The sequence below is a fragment of the Cynoglossus semilaevis genome, chromosome 14 (assembly GCF_000523025.1).
Source record: "Cynoglossus semilaevis isolate Cse_v1.0 chromosome 14, Cse_v1.0, whole genome shotgun sequence".
In the NCBI taxonomy this organism is placed as follows: Eukaryota; Metazoa; Chordata; class Actinopteri; order Pleuronectiformes; family Cynoglossidae; genus Cynoglossus; species Cynoglossus semilaevis.
This window is the reverse complement of record NC_024320.1, coordinates 1725453-1743788: the sequence shown is the minus strand read 5'-3', so window position 1 is coordinate 1743788 and position 18336 is coordinate 1725453. Positions and strand designations below refer to the sequence as shown.

Sequence of the window (18336 nt, the reverse complement as noted above, 5' to 3'; positions counted from 1 at the left end):
GGGTTTTCCATCAGGTGTCGAGTGTCTCCGTAGCGTCCTAGCATTAGTGCGTTAATGTCTGTATGTGCATGTGTGTGTTACCTGCCTGTGTATCCTGGTATTGTTTTCTTCAGGTTACTGTGAGGAAGGCTTCTCAGTGTCAGAGCTGCTGCGTCGCCTGTGTCAGTGAAGGGGTCGCAGCCCGAGTTAAGGACCAGGCGACTGGAGTGCTGGACATCTGGGCTGGTCAGCAGCTCAGCTGTGTGCTGACTGTATGTTTTTCCCATGTTGTACTTCAGCTGCGGGCAATAGCCTGTGTAACTGCAGGACACATGGCAGTGAAGTTACAATATATACTGTACACTGCATATATACATACAGTATATAGTGACATAAATACACAGTACATAACTAGTTTATTCATTTTAAATACCTTACAGTAGTTACACTGGTAATATGATGTATAATGTACAAGTACCACTAAAGGGCCACGATCCGCAAGTTGGGACACACAAATTAGTAACTAAAAGTTAACTAAACATTAAAACTTTTTCAGCCTCTGAAATTGAAGATGAGTTCTTACAGGTCATGGACTTAAGTTTCAATTATTAATTAATAATGAATTTCATTAAATTATTAAAGTTTGATCCTAATACTAAGGTAAAGCTGAGTTTGTTTTAACGTAGGATGATGATAGAATCCTGTTAAAAAACGAATTGGTTAATTTACAGTGGTTTTTATTTTATATACATCGTGTGAGTACATTCACTACCTTGTTATTAGCCTAGACATTCTATAGTTGATATTTTCACATGTACAAATACCAACAAATGTCGTGTCTGTTGACAGGGACTCACCCAGGTATGTAATGTGGATCAGGTGTCACCAGAACTTTGCTGAACTTCGGAGGATAACTGTCCATGTTGAAGTCTGGAGATCAGGAGGAACTGTCTCTGTGCTGTTGGTCCGTTGCTACCGGGAAGGATTAAGAGTCGGCCCTAGGTCTGAACGTCATCACACTGACTGACGTGACAAACAAAAGAACAACAACAGCAGAAGAGTTCTTGTCTGTAAGCTATGTTTTTTAACGTTAGTGGCCGGAAATATGTAAAACAACATAATAAGAAGAATATATGACAAGAAAGCACCTCACGCAAATGTTGGCTTTTCTACAATTTCACCTTTGCGCCACATTAAAGTTAAATATTGGCCACACTTAGCTTCATTAGCACTTAGCGCTATTTTCTTTTTTTAAACTTCGCTTTTAGCTTTCGTTAGTGTGGTAATATCTACAATGTAACTTTTAAATATTAGTATAAAATAATGATATTTATTAGTTTAATATTAAACTAAAAATTAACTATATATAGTGTATAAAAATCACTAAATTAATCTGTACATTACAGACCTCGCTATAACGGTGCAGTGCGCACATATGCCACTAGAGGGACATAACCATTACAAATTCAATGTAAGTATCTGAAGTTTGTGATGAATTACGCAAAAACGAGGTCCAGAACCATTACTGCCGTTTTAGATTTTTTAATATTTAAAACACAATACGGGGCGAGTAATAGACGGTCATATATTTTTAAAATGTGTTTATGTTTTGTTGAATACAGTTTGAATAGAGTTTTGGATGTGAGAAAAATTCTCTTTGTCTAATAATGCATAAATGTAGCCTAAATTTAGATATAAAAAAAAAACTAAATATTTTAACTTTTATTCTTGGCATAATAGCTTGATCATAATCAAAACCAAATACTTTTCAGATAATAATAGATAGATTTAGCCTAAATTTAGATATTAAAAAAAAACTAAATATTTTAACTTTCATTCTTGGCATAATAGTATAATTTTTTGGTAATTAAAGTTTTACCTTCTGAAAAGAAATAAAATAGTTTAAACTTGTGATTGTGTAGTTTTAGGACAGGCAACCAGTCCTGAGCCACAGAATATGCTGTAGAAAATGTTGTTGGAGGAGATCTCCTTGTTACTGTATATCACAGTAAACAAACACTATAAGTGCCAGTAATGTACAGTATGTACACATGCAAATGGTGCATTGACTCAGTGGGATGATACTCTGAGTGATGGCTCATTTCCAGGGTTGGAAACATATTCCTACAGTTACAGGTATATAAAGTATCTGCTGAAACTAGCAAACGCCTTCTTATACATATTCTATAATAATGTTTGTCCTCCAGGAATTTTAAGGTATGACAGCACTATTTTCATACTTAATCTGGATCATGCTATCACACGTAGGTCAGAGCACTACTTTTTTTGTAGATTGTTAAAATGCTTTTTCAGAGGTTTGCCTTTTTTTCCATTACCAAATACCTAGCCACCTTTCTGTTTTGGTCTTTTTAAAGCACTTCAGATTAATTTTTTTTAACTCATGTTTTTGTGTTGAAGATCTGTCCACCTGTGAACCCAAGTTGTAACTTGCTCTTGTTCTTCTCTGAATATCTTACAGATGTAACAACAAATCAAATGTCATCTGGTGCAGCCGATGAGTCACAGCTCTTTCCTCTTGATGCAGCCAAAAGAAGGTGCAGGCAGCAACACGCAGCTCCATGCCGGGAGTGAGCAGATGAAATGAGAAGGCATGTTGAAGGGAGGGAGGCGACTCGCTCTTGGGGAATGTCTTAAATGCGGCATCACTTGTTCACCTCGGCTAATTACTGTGTGGGTTGTCAAAACTGCTGTTGTTCCTGTTGCAGCTCAGTCACTCAGGTATGAGGGACTAGGACTCTTTCAGGAAATGAACGTTTATAGGAGCTTTGGAAACCTCATGGAAGCCTGGGTAAATGAAGGAAATCTCTATGCAGACCCTCCTACACCTTCCTCTGAAAGTGGAGCCGACTTCCGCTCATATTCAGTGGACTCTGGAGTGGAGACGGCCAGCTCTGACACATCTTTTCCTGTTTCGTCCTCGTTCTTTTTGACAGAAAACGCGGAAATAGAGACATTTACGCCAGAGATACAAAGTCATGGATTCACTCCAGCCTCCACACCACAGTCTCCTGCTCCATCCTCCCCTGTGCCCTCTTTTTCTTCTCCCCCATCTTTGTCTCCACAACTGTCTCTCAGCCAACCTTTGGACGGACGCCACGCCATGCACTTGAAAATGGAAGAGACAGGACAGACATCTGACTCCGAACCTCAGAAGGACAGTCCACGGCCTCTCACGGTGGTGGAGGAAGTGCTGAGACGACGGCCTCGATCGTCTTTTCTGCCCAAACGGCACGCATCGGAATTATTGAAAGGTCCGCGGAGGACAGCCCACCCTGCTCTGTTCCTCAAGCAGATTTCAGAAACTGTCACACGGCCAAGGTCCGTGAGCTGTGACCAACAGACGTTGGAGGTGAGATGCAGTGTGTGTTGTAAACAATGTTGTGTTCTAAACTCAAGGACTGCGGGCCAAATGTGGCCACCTTGTCATTTTATTGGGTCCACCAGAGCTTAGCTTAGGGCTAACTGGGACAAACAACAGCCCGTGGGCCAGATACGACCCGCTGGGCTCTCTAATCTGGCCCGACAAACACTGCTACAAAGTATGGTAAAGGATGCACATCCTTCTGTTTCATGCATTAAAAGGAATCGACTGTAATTTCTGTTGATGCCACTAGACATCAGATGTGCCAAATTATGTTTGAAAATTTTGGTTTATTTTTCTACATTTTATTTTGGATTATTTTGCTGGTCAAATTTGGAACCCTCATTTTAACCTAAAAACTTTTAGTTTGACACTTCTGAGAATGTATCATTTTTAAAGGGGAGGCAGATCTGTCTTAGCTTCTTTTTTTTCATTTTTTTCCCATACATTTTTTGAATTATGCAGGTTTCACACTGACGTGTTCAGTCTTGTTCATACTACAAGGAGTTAAAGCCTGAAAGAGACATACAGCGAGGCCTCTCCTTCTAACCTACTTTGAAAGAGTTGCGACACTCATTCACCAGAGCTGATCCTCAGCTGACAGAAACAAAGGCATGTCATTACTCATACAGGATCCTTTTATTGCCAGTCAGCCCGACAACAGTCCGTCTGTGGTGCCGGGCTCCATAAACCAGTCTGTCCAGGTGACTTCACGCCCTCAGGCTTGACAGGAGAGAATGTGCTGGAAGTCCCAGAGTCACTGACGTTTTTTTTTTAATGATCAATGTGGCACGTTGTTAACGAACCTGTGGAAAACGTGGTTTGTTTCATGTAAAACAGTGGAACATCACTTTCATCATTGTGAAAATCAGTTCAATGCTGAGGTAATGACGACAACAGGGTTAATTATACTGGTTCTTTGGGTGTGTGAACTGTATATGAGTGAGAAAGGATCAGGGCATAATGAGACATCACTGCACTGTTAATTATTACTTTTTAAATAACAGTTAATTGTAGCCTAATGTTAAAAAACATTTCCAGAAAAAGTGACAGAACAGGTTGACACGTTTGTCAAAATAGTTTTTTTCTGATCAATCAAAAACAATGTTTTAACTTTGTCAGGACCAAAACTATGACTGTGTTGATCTGTCTGATAGATGATTCAGTTTGTTTTTACTTTGTCAATGAATTCATAGAATTCACACTCAGAACCAGCAGAGCATTCAGGTGTAAATGCCAGTAAACTGCTCACAACGTCAGACAACGTCAGACAACATGTTGACACTTGGCACGTGTGTTGAACTGCAGCAGGATTAGCAGAACGTGTTAACCCTAACTACTGATTCATGTCAACCCAGGTTTACCTGTAAAGGTAGGAAGAGCACATCAAAGTGTTTGGCTCTAAAAAAAAAAGTAATTTGACAATATTCAATAATTGGGCAACATTCATTCCTTCTATTTTGATAACTATACATGCTCTAGTGCAGCGGTCTCCAACCGTTTTTGTACCAAGATTTTACCAGGCGGTCTCCAACCGTTTTTGTACCAAGAACCGGTCGGCCGCTACTGACTGTTACTGCGGACAGGTTGTTGAATTATCATTAAGGATAATTAAATTTTCAAACTTTTTTGCAACTTTTTAAAAACTTCTGTTAGTATTGCAGTCTCGATGACATTATTTTGAACAATTACCAGATTATCTTTAAATGAAGAAAGTAAATAGTGAGTGGATTCTATTTGAATGAGGTCGTTGGGGATCCCTGCTCTAGTGGACATTATGTTGGAATGACAAAACTGTCAGTACACAGTTCCACAACACAAAATCACAGCTAACTTCCCTTTCTGTTCACAAAGAGGCAATTAGCTCGTCCACATGGGCAGTGTCCCAAACATGGACAGTTTTAGATGAGGTGCAGATTTTACTTTGCCGAGAACGATGCACATTAACAAGAGGATTCAAGTTTTGTTAAACAAAAGCATATGTGGAACACTTTTGTAATGTTTCATGGACTTCTAGAGATTAGGGAGAAATCGGTTGCCCTCTGGGGTAGAGTAGAGCTGACAGTGTGTCATCGTCAGCAGGAGTATCATCCACTTTCACTCTCTGGTAACCATTAATCAGATTAAAATATCACGGGTAAAAAATCCATTTAGTACTATTTTAACTGTTGTTTCTTCTACTATGAAATGACAGTATATTTAATCAGCATATATATTTTTTACATTATACAAGAACTACTATAACAAGTGGTGTTGTCTTGCAGGAGCGGGGCAGAGAAGCCAGGGTTCTGAGTCCAGGGCTGTTGTACCTGGAGCAGGTTTGCCAAATCTTGGAGGATATCGCCAAACAGCAGATGCAAAACAGAGAGACGCAGGCTGAGTTCGACACCCTGTGTGAACACCAGGAGCTGCAGGTGAGCCAGGTGAACAGTGTGACCACAGAACATTTCACAATGCGCCACAGCTGAGACATTCAGCTGCGTGACGTGGACCGGGACAGTCAGCGGTGACAAGTCGTCCCGCTGCTGCTGCCTGAGGGTTGATATGACTTAAAGCATGAGGACATTGTGTTTCTCTTGACTTCCGGTCAGGCTGCTGGCAGCTGTCATCCCGAAGCTGGGGACGAGCTCACTTTTCGTCAAGGTGTCAGAAATGACGAAAACCGAGGGCACAGAGCCACTGATCCACAGCAGCGGAAGAAATACCAACATGGACATTTCCGACAGAGGTCGGCCTCAGACACAACTATTGCAACGCTGCATTTAAGTGAGTCATTTATTTTTATCAGTTTGGTTTTGTTTTTATAGATTTATATCAGGTGATGTTTTGTCTTGTCAAGAAAAAAAAACATGAGACTGAAGACAGGAATGTTTTTATAATGTCTGACTACGTTTGGTGTGGTTTAGGAGAGATGAATTTGAACAGCAGAGGGCAGCATTTGAGAAAAGATGACCTGGTAGAGATCCCAGATGAGGACCAAACGACAGAGGTTTCAATCACAATCTTTGTCTTTTTGCAAATGTTTTTGCCTCGTATGAATCTTTGTTTATATTTTTAAATTTGAAAAACAATTTTCCCTCAGGAGTGTAAAACTGTGGAGAGCAAGAGACCCGATAAGAACTGGAGAACAAGAATTGCGTCTCTGAGAAGAGAGGTGTCTAATCAGAAGGAAACAAGGAGGCAAGAATCAGTTTGTTTTCACTTTCAAACCCTTCTGTAACAGAAGAGACTTTAAAAAAATGTTTAAGGCACTGTTTAAAAGAACATACAGTAAAATGCTTTTGCAACTGTTTTTATTGCATTTTCACAGAGGGCCTGAAAATGGCAGTAATTACTGTGGCCCTGTGTAGTCCTGTGTACTTCATTGTATTATTATTACACTCGCTATTTCTTTAGGACCAATTATTTATTATTCGTTTTATATGTAAGTGATGTGTACCCGCTCGCTATTTCTTTAGGACCAATTATTTGTTTTATATGTAAGTGATGTGTACCCATGTGCACATGTATTATTCACCTTAATCTGTTGTGGATTTTTAAATGTGTGTTATTTTGTTCAAATTAACAAAAACTCTGAAATATAGGCAAATATAATAACGTAAAAAACATCTAAATCCCTTATTTGCAGAGAGGTGAATTCGGCCCCCCCAACCATCCAATCTGGCCCTTGATGAAATTCCACAACAAACATCAAATAATAATGTTAAAATCTGATTTTTATTTTATTTTATTTCAGTGTCTGGCCTCTAGGGGAAATTCTGGACAGCCCACAAATATGGCTAGTGACCCGTAGCGTGCAGTTTAAACCAGTGGTTCTAAAACTATGGTCTGCATGGTAGTACGTAGGCCCCCTCTAGTGGTACACGGGGCAGTGTGAGTCACCTAGTTGTTAAAATACAGCTGTGAAATAATATGGCACCATGTCTCTTTTGTGAGATTTCAAACACTGAAAATGTACAACCCCTTTAACCAAAAGAGAAGCCCTTGTGGAGCTGTGTAGAAATGTGAGGCTCATGGAGGGTCACCAGAGACCTCCAGTCACTGCACAGTAAACCCACAGCAGGTTGTGGTTGTTTATTTTCAGCCCTTACATCTGCTCCTCTTGAACATTATGTCCTTTCTTTATGACGTTGATCACAAAAAGAAAAGAAAAGAAAAGAAAAACAAAACAGTTTTGAGCAACCCTTCTCCTCCGGGGACTGATGACTGATGTTTTATCTGTGCAGCCAGCAGATGCAGCCATCTGAGAAGAACTCTGCAAGGAGGCGCTTCAGTCAGCTCTTCAGAATGAGAAGGAAGACCCTGCCCCAGTGAAGTAACAGCAGGTACAGCTGACAGTACCTGTTGTTTGGACATTTTGCTGTTTCAACACTCTGCAGGAAAGAGAATTCCTTAGTGTACATGAGCACTTACAGCACCTCCATGCTGTACTGCTGTGTTTACTTATTACTCAGGGTGCTTTGCTGTACATGTTCCTTCATTTTTTTATACTGAATAATCGTTTTTCAATTTTTAGAAAAAAAAACTGTGACTCAGAGTAAAAGAGATTAATTAGTTTTTCATAGTTTTGAAGCCGAAAATACTTATCGACCTTTTTTTGCACCATTGTAAATATGAGATAAATCAGTATAGATTTTACTGTCTTAATACACGTGTATTTTTTATTGTTATTTTTTATTTTTTTGCACAAACTGTATATAATATGAAAATGGTTAAAACCTTATACCTTGTACATCATTTACCGTTTACCGTAAGCTTAGCATCTGAGTATTTTGTATTTTCATCATATGTAGGGATGTCCAATAATATCTGCCGACCGATAATATCAGCCCGATATTAGCATAATTATGTAATATCTGTATGAATCGTTATCAGTTTTTCACCTGATACTGAAAACCTGATAATGCAATACCTGGGTTTCGACAAATGATGTGGGCTCTAAAAATAGTGCAAGTCCCCAGTACTCTGAAGAACTTTTAATGAAACACAATTGCAGTATCATGTTTTAAACTCCTTCTTTGCCCAGCTTCTCCAAAATCGACTTTTCCTCCCTCACACTCTCTGCACTCTCTTCCTCATACACACACGCGCGCTCCCACTACACCTCCTCACGGCCCCTCCTATACCTGTAACTGTTAACTCCAACATGAACAGAGCATTATCAACACTAAACCTCTAGTCACTAGATGGCAGCATTGCAGCTCATTTTATTAATCTATTTGGATAATCAGGGGATTATATACAGAATGTTGGTGCCTGCAACTCTGACAGTGGTTTGTACAGATAAATAAATAATTATTACAATTTGCTCAGTATTATGGCTTTAACTCATCACCTTAGTGAGCGGGCAGCACTTAACTTCCTTAACCACCAGGTCACAACTTCCCGGCTATATCGGATATCGGCAAAAAGTTAATAGAGGACATCCCTAATCATATGTAATCATTTATTTATTTGAACAAAACTTAGCTCTTTCACTGACATCACTAACTGAACCTGCCATAATCAATCAAGAGGGGATCTGCAGAAACGAGTGTAGTGCCCCCAGTGGACAACACCTTATCCTTTCTACTTGTTTTGTTCATGACCATAAAAACAAACAAAGGTAAATCCCTGATTTTTAAACATACATTAAAGATTGACCCCAAAAACGCTTAGGCCACACACTGAGTCTCTTTTATTTTGATTTAATCTTTATTCACCTAGGTTGGGGGGACGCACCGCCCCTGGCATTCCCATGTAAAGAGATGTCAATGACAAACACATCCAACCAAACAAGAGAAGGGTGAATAGGATCCAGTTCATACATAAAATACACATATCTACTATTTATTGAACCACCAGCATTCACCAGTCCCACACAGCATCTCTCTGTGCTATTAAATATATATAAGATAACATCTGTGGGTGGGGGTTATTTACCGTGGGAGGGGGGGTCCTGGCAGAGAGGATCGAGCTTATAGACGTAGAGTGGCGGTGAAGGGCCGACCTGGAGTTCTTCCTGCAGCCTGCGTCCTCTGTCTACATGATGCCACAGGAGGTCAGAGGGTTGGCGATGTGGCAGGTGCAGGCTGACTGGCAGTACTGGCGCACAGTCTGGTAGCAGCTGCGGTCGGCGTCTCCGCCCCACTGCACGGGCCCGTTGGGGTCAGAGGGCAGGCGGCTGAGGATGCTGGTGTTGATGGCCAGAGCGGCCAAACCATAGTCAGTGAACAGCACCGTCTCGCGCCGGCAGGTGGGGCAGGAGATGAACTTGTACTTGGGACAGGACTCATAGAGGATCTGCAGGCACTCCTCGCACACCGAGTGCAGGCAGGACAGGATGCGGGGACGCTTGCCGGCAAAGTTGTAGGTGTGCCCGCAGGTGGGGCAGTCCAAGGGCTCGCAGGGCATGACGGGTCCTGGGGATGAGGAGGAAGAGGAAGTGGATGAAGAGGTGGAGGAGGAGCGCAGCACGTACTGGTTGACTATCACGTCTTCCATCTTGTACTGGAACTGGTGGTAGCAGATTTCGTTGGCACTCGTTTTGCGCTGAGCCAGGAAGCTCTGCTCTCTGCGCATCACAGGGGGCGGCGGTGGGGCCACCATTTGACGAGGTGACCCTCCTATGTCCAGCGTCAGGTCGCTGCAGGCCTGGTTGACAATGATTTCGCCCTCACCTCCGCCGTCCCACGCCACCCTGGGAGGGGGAGCATAGCGTGGCTGGGTGACGGGCACTGGGCACTCTCTGGGGAACTTCTCCGACTGGATGATCTTGACGGTGTCCATGGGGATGGTGACGGGCTGACGCCTGAGACAGGACATCCGTGCGTTTCGGGAGGGTGAGGAGAGAAGGGCCGCGGCTCTGATCAGCTTTAGTTGCCCCTGCCTGGTTCTGCACAAGTCAAAACAGATGGAGCGTCCTCTCTGAAGTCAGCCATTAGAAGGGACATGGGGACGGATGGTTGCCTCCATGTTTTCCCTCAGACAGCCCCCCCTGGTGGACACTACACTCAGCCTGAGTCTTTGTGAGGAGAAGTTGGATACAGGAGCTCAGCCAGAGCACCACCGTCTGGAGCTCCTATAGTGTCACAGATGATATGTAGATGACATTAAAGTTCAGTTTCACAGGAAATAACCAGCGTCACCGCCGTGTGAAGTCAGTTCCACTGATACTGTGGTGCTGCAAGTTACAGAACGATATATTCACACACACAAGGACAGTTGGTATCTCAGCACAAAGACACGTTGTTGCTCAGTGAAACCAGTAAATATTCTCATATACACACAGATGTTCACATATATACATACAGTACCGGAGCTGAGTTCAGGTCAGTCAGGAGAATTCAAAAAGTCTTGTCTTAAAGTGGATCTTGTGGACCACCAGCAAAAACCTGCAGCCTCTCAATGAAGCCTCTTAACGTGTGACAAAATTAAACACACCCTCAGCTTCCTGTATTTGGCCGTGGGTGTGACGAGAAGCGTGAGAGTGAAGGAAAGAAAGAAAGAATAATCTCTGTGTCTCTGCACTTAGTCCAGTCGGTCCGATTGACCCTGTGTGACCCCTTCAGTGGTTCATTGATAAGGAGGTGGTGGAGACGGCGTTCCTATAAAAGCTCCACAAAAGTGTTGGAATGGCTCCTTTGGAGTTCCAAGACTCCCAAATTCCTCACAAGTGGGAGTAGTTCATTTCCCTTCTGAATTTTAAAAACTCCACCCGACTGAGCAGCAGCAGTGATAAGAGTCTGGAGGATGTTGACGTCCTCGTCTCTACCTTTTTTCAGTGGATCCAACTGGTAATCTCTCGATTCTTATGGTTCGTCCGACTGTGAAAACAGAAGGAGGAGAATGAAAACCTTTTTCGCTTTTGTGAATTTTAGTGACATGTGATATGAAAGGGCGAAAAAACCCCAATGAGACTGAATTCCGATTGTTTGGATCCTGTAACTGGAGCTTTATAATAATGAGAAATGTAGTTGCAGTTTTCATTGTACTTTGCACAAACTAATCCTGTAAGTGAGATGCAAGTATTCCATAGCACAAATATTTTCTTTCCTGTATATGTGGTTGGGACACATCTGGTGGTAAACAGATCCGGTGGGTAGCAGCTACGTTACATTAGTGATGGTTCTCAAACTGTGGTGTGCTTACCACTGGTTGTATTTGGGCTCCCTCTAGTTGTAGGCAGGGGAGTTCGATTCCTACTAGGATTCGAGGGATAGTGTGTGTTTGTGCGTGGTTAAGAGTTTAACCTAAGTGCTACTTGTACTGTAACTGCTTTGTACAGTGATGCGTTGGCTAATGCTACTATTAGGAATAAAATCTAGTCCTGGTTGTAATAGTTGTACTAGGACACAGTGTTAAATATTTCAAGAAACAACAAGTGAATGGGTAAGCAGAATTGTCTTAGCTTAGCTTAACATTAGCCTGGCTAAGCTATGGTAAGGTATTCCTGCTCTGCTAAGGTTAGGATAAATTGCTAAGGAAGGTTTATTGTGTTGTGGAACACACATTTAATGATGTAATGTGGAAACTCACAGGATATAGCACATCTGTGTACTGCTAAATGCTTTGCTGCCGCTAACTGTGGCCGCTAACTACACGCTAAGTGGTTGTTGAGTGACTCCTGGCTCAGACATACCCATACTAAATATCCAGACATTTTACTTACGTTTTATATTTGTTGTGTTGTTGGATAAACTTTCAGTAAAAAACCAGGTTTGCTAAAAAAGTATTTCAATCAAACCCGTCAAACCCCAGTCTTTTGTTTTCCTACCGTCTAACCTGCTGACGCGTGAGTTTCAGCTTTATTCGCTGAATTTGCACATTTAATGCACATTTGGAGATCACTGACCTGCAAACACACACACACACACACACATTCAGGAGCGTTTTAAACTTTGGACCTCTTCCTCAACTTGAACCCTGTCCCTTCTGTCCTTGTTTTTATAGTTTATAAGTGGATTTACTCCCATGTGTCAGTCAGGCTGCTCTCACGGCTGCAGGCTGTTTTAATTGGTTATGCAATATATTTGACATGATAATATTTGGGTTGGCGCCTTTCGTTTTATTATCTTAAATAACAAAGGCTGTGATAGTGGGCTCTGACGACTGAGGACTGGTTCTCACCCCCTGCCCCTACACCCTGTCTTTGTTTAGCATATGAAAATTATTCACACTAGCTTGAAGAACACAGCGGCTTCATAACAGACGCAGACCGCCAGGTCTACGTAGATTATGATGTCATCATGCCGAAGTTGCAGCTGTCATAGGTGTGTTTAGGTGGCATCAGAAACTTGAGAATCCGTCCATTATGACAGTTCCCTGTTGTATGGTTCAGGACAAATAATTAGAAATGTTTTCCCTCCAATTTTCTGAGTCCAACTAGTGCTAATTGGCGCTCTCGCTTGAAAGCGTGGCCCCCACTTTGAAGACCACTGCTGTGAACGACTGGACTGACTGGGGCAAAGGTGGAACGCTACTAGACGATACGACGAAAATAATAATAATAATGATAGTAATAAAGGAAATGTTTGTGTTTCCTGTGGTGGGGGGGGAGTAGTCTGAGGTTGTGACAGACATCACTGTCCTTCTCTGGTCAGAGTTCCTGTCAATGCTCATTCGGTCATCGTGTGAGTTGCGTCACATTAACGCGAGTGGGAGCGAGTTACGATCTACCTACAGTAGCAGTGTGTCACGCCGTGAGTGGGCTCGTCAGAAAAACAAAAGAGAAACTGAAAGAGTTTAGAAATAATAAGTGCTAAGCTGAACCAAAATAACAGCTGCCAAACAAAAGAGGAAAGGAGGATGACACATCCTCCATTCAAAGCACGGCTTCGGTGAGCGATGAGTCATTAGAGAGAGAGAGAAGTGAGACAAAGCGAGAGAGAGCAGATGAGCTGACCTATATGGTGAAGAGGAAAAGACAGAGAGATTGAAGAAAAAGAGAGCGAGAGCCTGCACTGGTGTCTATTTCTGGTTTGTTTATCTCTGCACCTCAAAGTAGTTTCCTGCCCCCACCCCAGTGGCAGATTCACACTGAATGTGGCTGAGATGTAGCTAACAGACCACAGCGGTTTGGACCACCAGCCTGGTCATGTGACGCAGGCGGCCTCGCTGCATGCGCAGACAGACGTTCGTTTGTTCGTCCCTGTTGTTCTTTCTGCACGAATCTGTTGACATATTTGTACACTCCACCGCACGCACGCACGCACACACTAGCGTTGGTGTGCCAGAACCTCTCACAGTCTGACCAAATGTCTCTCTCTCTCTCTCTCTGCACTGCAGTGCTGCAACACTTTGGCCCTAAAGGCTTGTTTTTCTCTCCCACATCCTCCCGCACAGTTATTTAAACGGAACAAATGTTGAGACAATCTGTCACTTACAACTCATATTCACAGCAGCTGATGATTTCTACTGGCCACACACTAATATAATACCACACACATGAACTAACAAGCCAAGTTTAGATGCTGATATATTAACAATATTCATTCATAATAGTTTAGTCACTGGACCTAAAAATACAACAAATATATACATATATGTGCATATATATCCATATAATAATACATGAATTCACATAATTGAGTTATTTAATTCAATACATATGCGACATATAGACATGTATGACATATATATTTATATACATATATGTCATATATTATCAAAATAGTTAATTCAATTAGAATTAATTCAATTCAATACATTTGGTCAGTTTAATTACCTGAACTAATCAAACTAGACTAATATTTGATGAAATGTATAACTAATATAACATTTTAGTCTTAAAATGTTTGTTTTCAATTTGACCTTTTTAACTTTTTTTTCTTCAGTCTTCTGAACGGGACAAAAAAGACCAAAAAAAATTCAGGGTGCAAAAATATAAACAAACCATCACTGAAATTAACAACGCAACATTGTTGTTATTGTTTGAATGTGTTGGTTTTTGGAATAGCCTTCTTTTAGCTGTTGCCACCAAACCATCTCGGTCTGACCTTTGACCTTGTCCCTACAGTTACGCCAACCTTCTCCATGAGATAGGGCAGGCTCTTTTCTGTTTTCTCTTCCTGTCTGACAGACAGATGTGTCTCCAGTGTCCAACATCAGCCAGTTAAGCTCCTGTCTTCCACCACACAGCGCTCCTGTCTCCAGCCCCTGAACCATCGGTTGATCCCACTGCCCCGTCTCTTACTTATCAGTGGCTCTGATAAATATTATAGTTCCATAGGTGTGTTGAGATAGGGCAGGCTCTTTTCTGTTTTCCATAGGTGTGTTTTTTTAACAATTCTCTTATCAACAATATCTGTAAACCAATATCCATGCTAAGTCATTGCAGTGACTCGCTATCGAGTTTCTGGAACATTCTCCTAATGTGGGTCAGTGCTCAGATTCAGGTTCTTTTTATCCACGATGCACTGTTTTGTGAAATACAGTAAAACTGAGATAACCAGAAACATTTCTGAAATGAATTCCTGTCTAAAGATCTGGTGATACTCATCATCTTACTGTATCAACACGCCCCCCAGACTAGTCTGTACCAGTTTGTGTCATACACCTGGTGACAACCACGTGAGCTTTCCTTAACAAATGTTTATGACTAATACGTTTCACAGTAAAACAGTCAGGACATTTACGGGTGATAATTAAAATGACTCCTACAGCAATAAATGGGAAACTAAATCCAAGGGAGTTTTTAAATACATTTATAAGAAATAAAATCAGAACAGTCACTCTGCATGTTTGAGACACTCGTTTTTCTATTGATTTGACCTCCTTGAACCAGGAGCTTCATGAACCAGGAGCTCCATGATGGAGCCCACTGAGCAGCAGCTTCCTCCTGACCGTCAGCAGCTCCTGTGTGACAACACCAACCGCCGTGTTTACAAAATGTTAATGGCGGCGTCACTCCTGCCTGTACGTGTGTGTGTGTGTGTGTGTGTGTGTGTGTATGTGGTTCCTCTCCCTGCAGAGGAATTATCAGACTAATGAAATCATGGCAGGCATTTGACCTCGTCATCACAAGCTGAAGTAGGCAGAGGAGAGCTGACCACAGAGATGTCGGAGGAGTTCTTCTCCACAGCGAATTCAACAGGCCATTCAACACACACACACACACACGGGCATAAACACAAACAAACAAACACACACACTAACTCCAACCTGGGTTTTTTTCTCTCTTCTTATTAAAACCACACTGATCAAAAACCAAGATTTATTTTCTGACAGAAATAACTGAAAAAGTGAAACCTGTGATGATGTTTACACAGGATGTTTATTAGATTCATCTTCCTGTTTATGATTAGTGCCATCTCAGTAATCTGTCTCTCACTCAGAACTGAAGAAGCCTCTTGGATGAGAGGTGAAACGTCTTCTTTGAGAAAATCCACGTCCAGTTTCCTTACAGAACTTTCAAACTTGACTGTGACCTGGATGACTGAGAATCTTCACAGACCTGTCAATCACTGTTATGAATAAGAAATTGTCAAAAGTGCGTAAACCTCGCATCCAATCACCTGTCATTTTTCCAAAACTGCTGAAAAAAGGTAGTAAAATTACGAATATGTGCCATTTTCCAACTTTTGCACAAGTAAAAAAAAATGACGAAACTGAACCCACATTGCTCCTGAGGTAACCCTGAACCTCCCGTGGGTTATAGTTACATCTTTGATTTGTTTGATTTATATTTTTACCAGTTAATTCCTCTGTTTATGTCTCTGTTTGTGTCATTTAGGTAGATATTATTTCTGAACACCACTCCCTCCCACTGTACCCTGGTTTGTAGCTGTCTGTGCCCAGAAATAGAATTTTCTTTTAATGGCAGCCATCTTGTTTTCCCCTTTTAGGAACTGTGATGCATCCCACTTGTTTTTACAGACATGATGGGATTTCTGTTCCCAGTTGTTAACTTCCGAGGCACATGGAAGAGAGCAGACCCAGACTTTATCTTCTAATCCAGCTGTTACCCACAGCCTGAGGTAATAACACTCTGCTGCACCAACACCAGGCTCAGGACGACTGACCCCGAGACAGAAAGGTTGATTTCTAATCAAGAAAACACCTAAAGGACGGCGTCCCCCGTCCCCCCTGTCCCCTCCCTGACCCCACCCTGACACCTGTACTACACTCCTGTCCTGGACTCCGTCGCTCTGGACAAGCCCTTGACTTTGTGAATCCACATCAGACCCAGAACATCCTCATCCTCCCATCACGTACACACAGCTCCACCCTTTACATTCCAGCGGCCGCACAAACAAACAGATAACAGGCAGATGGAAGGCACCGGGAGAGAGAGAGATTTAAGAGTGTGTGTGTGTGTGTGTGTGTGTGTGCTATCAGTGTGTGGAGGTTCACTGCTCACTGATTAACCTGCTGCTGCTGCCAAAATCATCTCCATCTTCCTCCCTGTCCAGGCCCATGTGGGAGCCGCGGTTAGATTTCACCTGTGCAGATCCGTAGCAGAGAACAGAATGAGTCAGACGTACCGTGCCCATCAGTCGCTCCCCTTCTCCCTCGCTCTCTCTCTCTCTCTCTCTCCCTCTCGCTTTCTGCCTCTCTGCAACGATAGTGTCCAGTTCTCTGTGCACTTTCAGCTCGTACCAGCAGTATGTCAGGTATGCCAACTATGTAGAGATGTGTATCCACATTCATGCCTCGGCTGGTGAAAGGCTGTGTGAACCTGTGTGGGATTTTGCGTTGCGTTAAGGTTATGTAACACGGGACGTGACCTTCGCATGATGTGGGGACAAATCCGCAGATTTGCTCTAGGGTGGCTGGCTGTGGCTCCTCTCAGCCTGGAAATGATGGCACTTGGAGGGATTAACAGAATTGAATGCAGTGGAGTTCATAAATATATTTGTAAATATATATTCATATATATATATATATATTCACATATATATATTTATGCACACATCATTCAGTGTGCAGTATGAGTGGAGTATCTTTATAAATATATCTGCATATATTTATTTATTTACATATACTGTATGTAAATATATATACATATACTGTATGTATATTTGTGTATGTGTATACTGTAAATGTATATATGCAGACAAAACAAACATTTTGTTGGTGGTGTTTTTGGTATGTGTTTGCCGTTGTGTTTGTTTTATACGAATGCATTTTCAGTGTCTTCGTTTCACATCAGTTTTGTTGGCCTTTAAAAAAAGATGTTGCGTTTGAAGTCCTGATAGGCTCATGTTGATAGTATTTTTGCTAGTAGATCAAATGAAGAAACGTGTTGTATGATTTGTTGCTGATATCTGACGTCTAAATAATTTAGTTAAAAAATTAAGTTTTAAAAAAATATATATATATTTAAACTTCTGCCTTTGAGATGACTCCCCACCCCATTGCTTTTTCCTCATCATCTATCATATATAATTGTATAATGTATAATTTTCATCAGTTGGCGGACATCCGATGGCAGCAGAGGAACACAGAAACAGATATTTAGGTCACCGTAAATATATTTCTACTGTCTAAATAAGTGACTATTTTAATGAATACTCTAACTTTAAGTATCTTTTCTGTAAACATAATAACAAGCAGTTGAAATTGAACCTCTGACCTTCCGTCCTACCAGTAACGACTGCAACCTTATTTCCCCCTAAAGACTGAAAAAGGCCAATGTGATAATAGTTAACAGTTAGTAAATACATAAATAAATACATGACTGTTGGGATGTGTGTTGTGGTTCCAGGACCAGCTGAGGCTCAGATCTGGATCTGGATTCCCAGTCCATCTCTGACCTTTTCATTTCCAGGTGGTCAGTACTCTGCCTGGAGTGTGTTTGTTGTGTGTCTACGCCTCCTTTCATTCATGACAGACCATCGGCCATTTTGCCTTACGTTACATTACAACCCGCTGCTCTTTGTTCCTGGTCTGCGTGGCTCTCACAGCAACATGGCAGAGCTGCACACAGGCAGAAGACTACAAGCCCTGAGCAGCAGCAGCAGCAGCACCCGGAGCAGCAGCAGCACCCAACGCCG

The 18336-nt window shown here is 41.9% G+C and overlaps 3 protein-coding genes across 5 annotated transcripts in view; 1 reads left to right on the top strand and 2 right to left on the bottom strand.

Moving 5' to 3' along the window:
- The window catches only part of LOC103389085 (ephrin-A5-like), a 1154841-nt gene that overhangs the window by 144325 nt on the left and 992180 nt on the right, over nt 1–18336 (bottom strand). The gene's annotated exons all lie outside the window — the stretch shown is intronic.
- LOC103389083 (uncharacterized) lies at nt 911–9379 on the top strand. 2 transcript variants are annotated; one of them, XM_008324345.3, is made up of 7 exons: nt 911–1049; nt 2459–3349; nt 5626–5775; nt 5953–6127; nt 6268–6350; nt 6444–6541; nt 7588–9379. In XM_008324345.3, exons 2-7 carry the CDS (start codon nt 2591–2593, stop codon nt 7673–7675), a joined length of 1353 nt encoding a protein of 450 aa, XP_008322567.2. In that variant the 5' UTR covers nt 911–1049; nt 2459–2590; the 3' UTR covers nt 7676–9379. The 2 variants fall into 2 exon arrangements, with proteins under 2 accessions (XP_008322567.2, XP_016893912.1); XM_017038423.2 differs by having other exon boundaries at nt 5626–5784.
- Nucleotides 9042–18336, bottom strand: part of rnf208 (ring finger protein 208) — an 11377-nt gene continuing 2082 nt past the window's right edge. The window contains exons 2-3 of one of the 2 annotated variants that reach the window (XM_025062770.1): nt 10652–11166; nt 9042–10421 (exon numbers count right to left, since the gene is read on the bottom strand). In XM_025062770.1, the coding sequence (XP_024918538.1) occupies nt 9383–10165 (783 nt within the window). In that variant the 5' untranslated portion in view covers nt 10166–10421; nt 10652–11166 and the 3' untranslated portion in view covers nt 9042–9382. The remainder of the gene's footprint in view (nt 10422–10651; nt 11167–18336) is intronic. The other variant, XM_025062769.1, reaches the window with a different exon arrangement.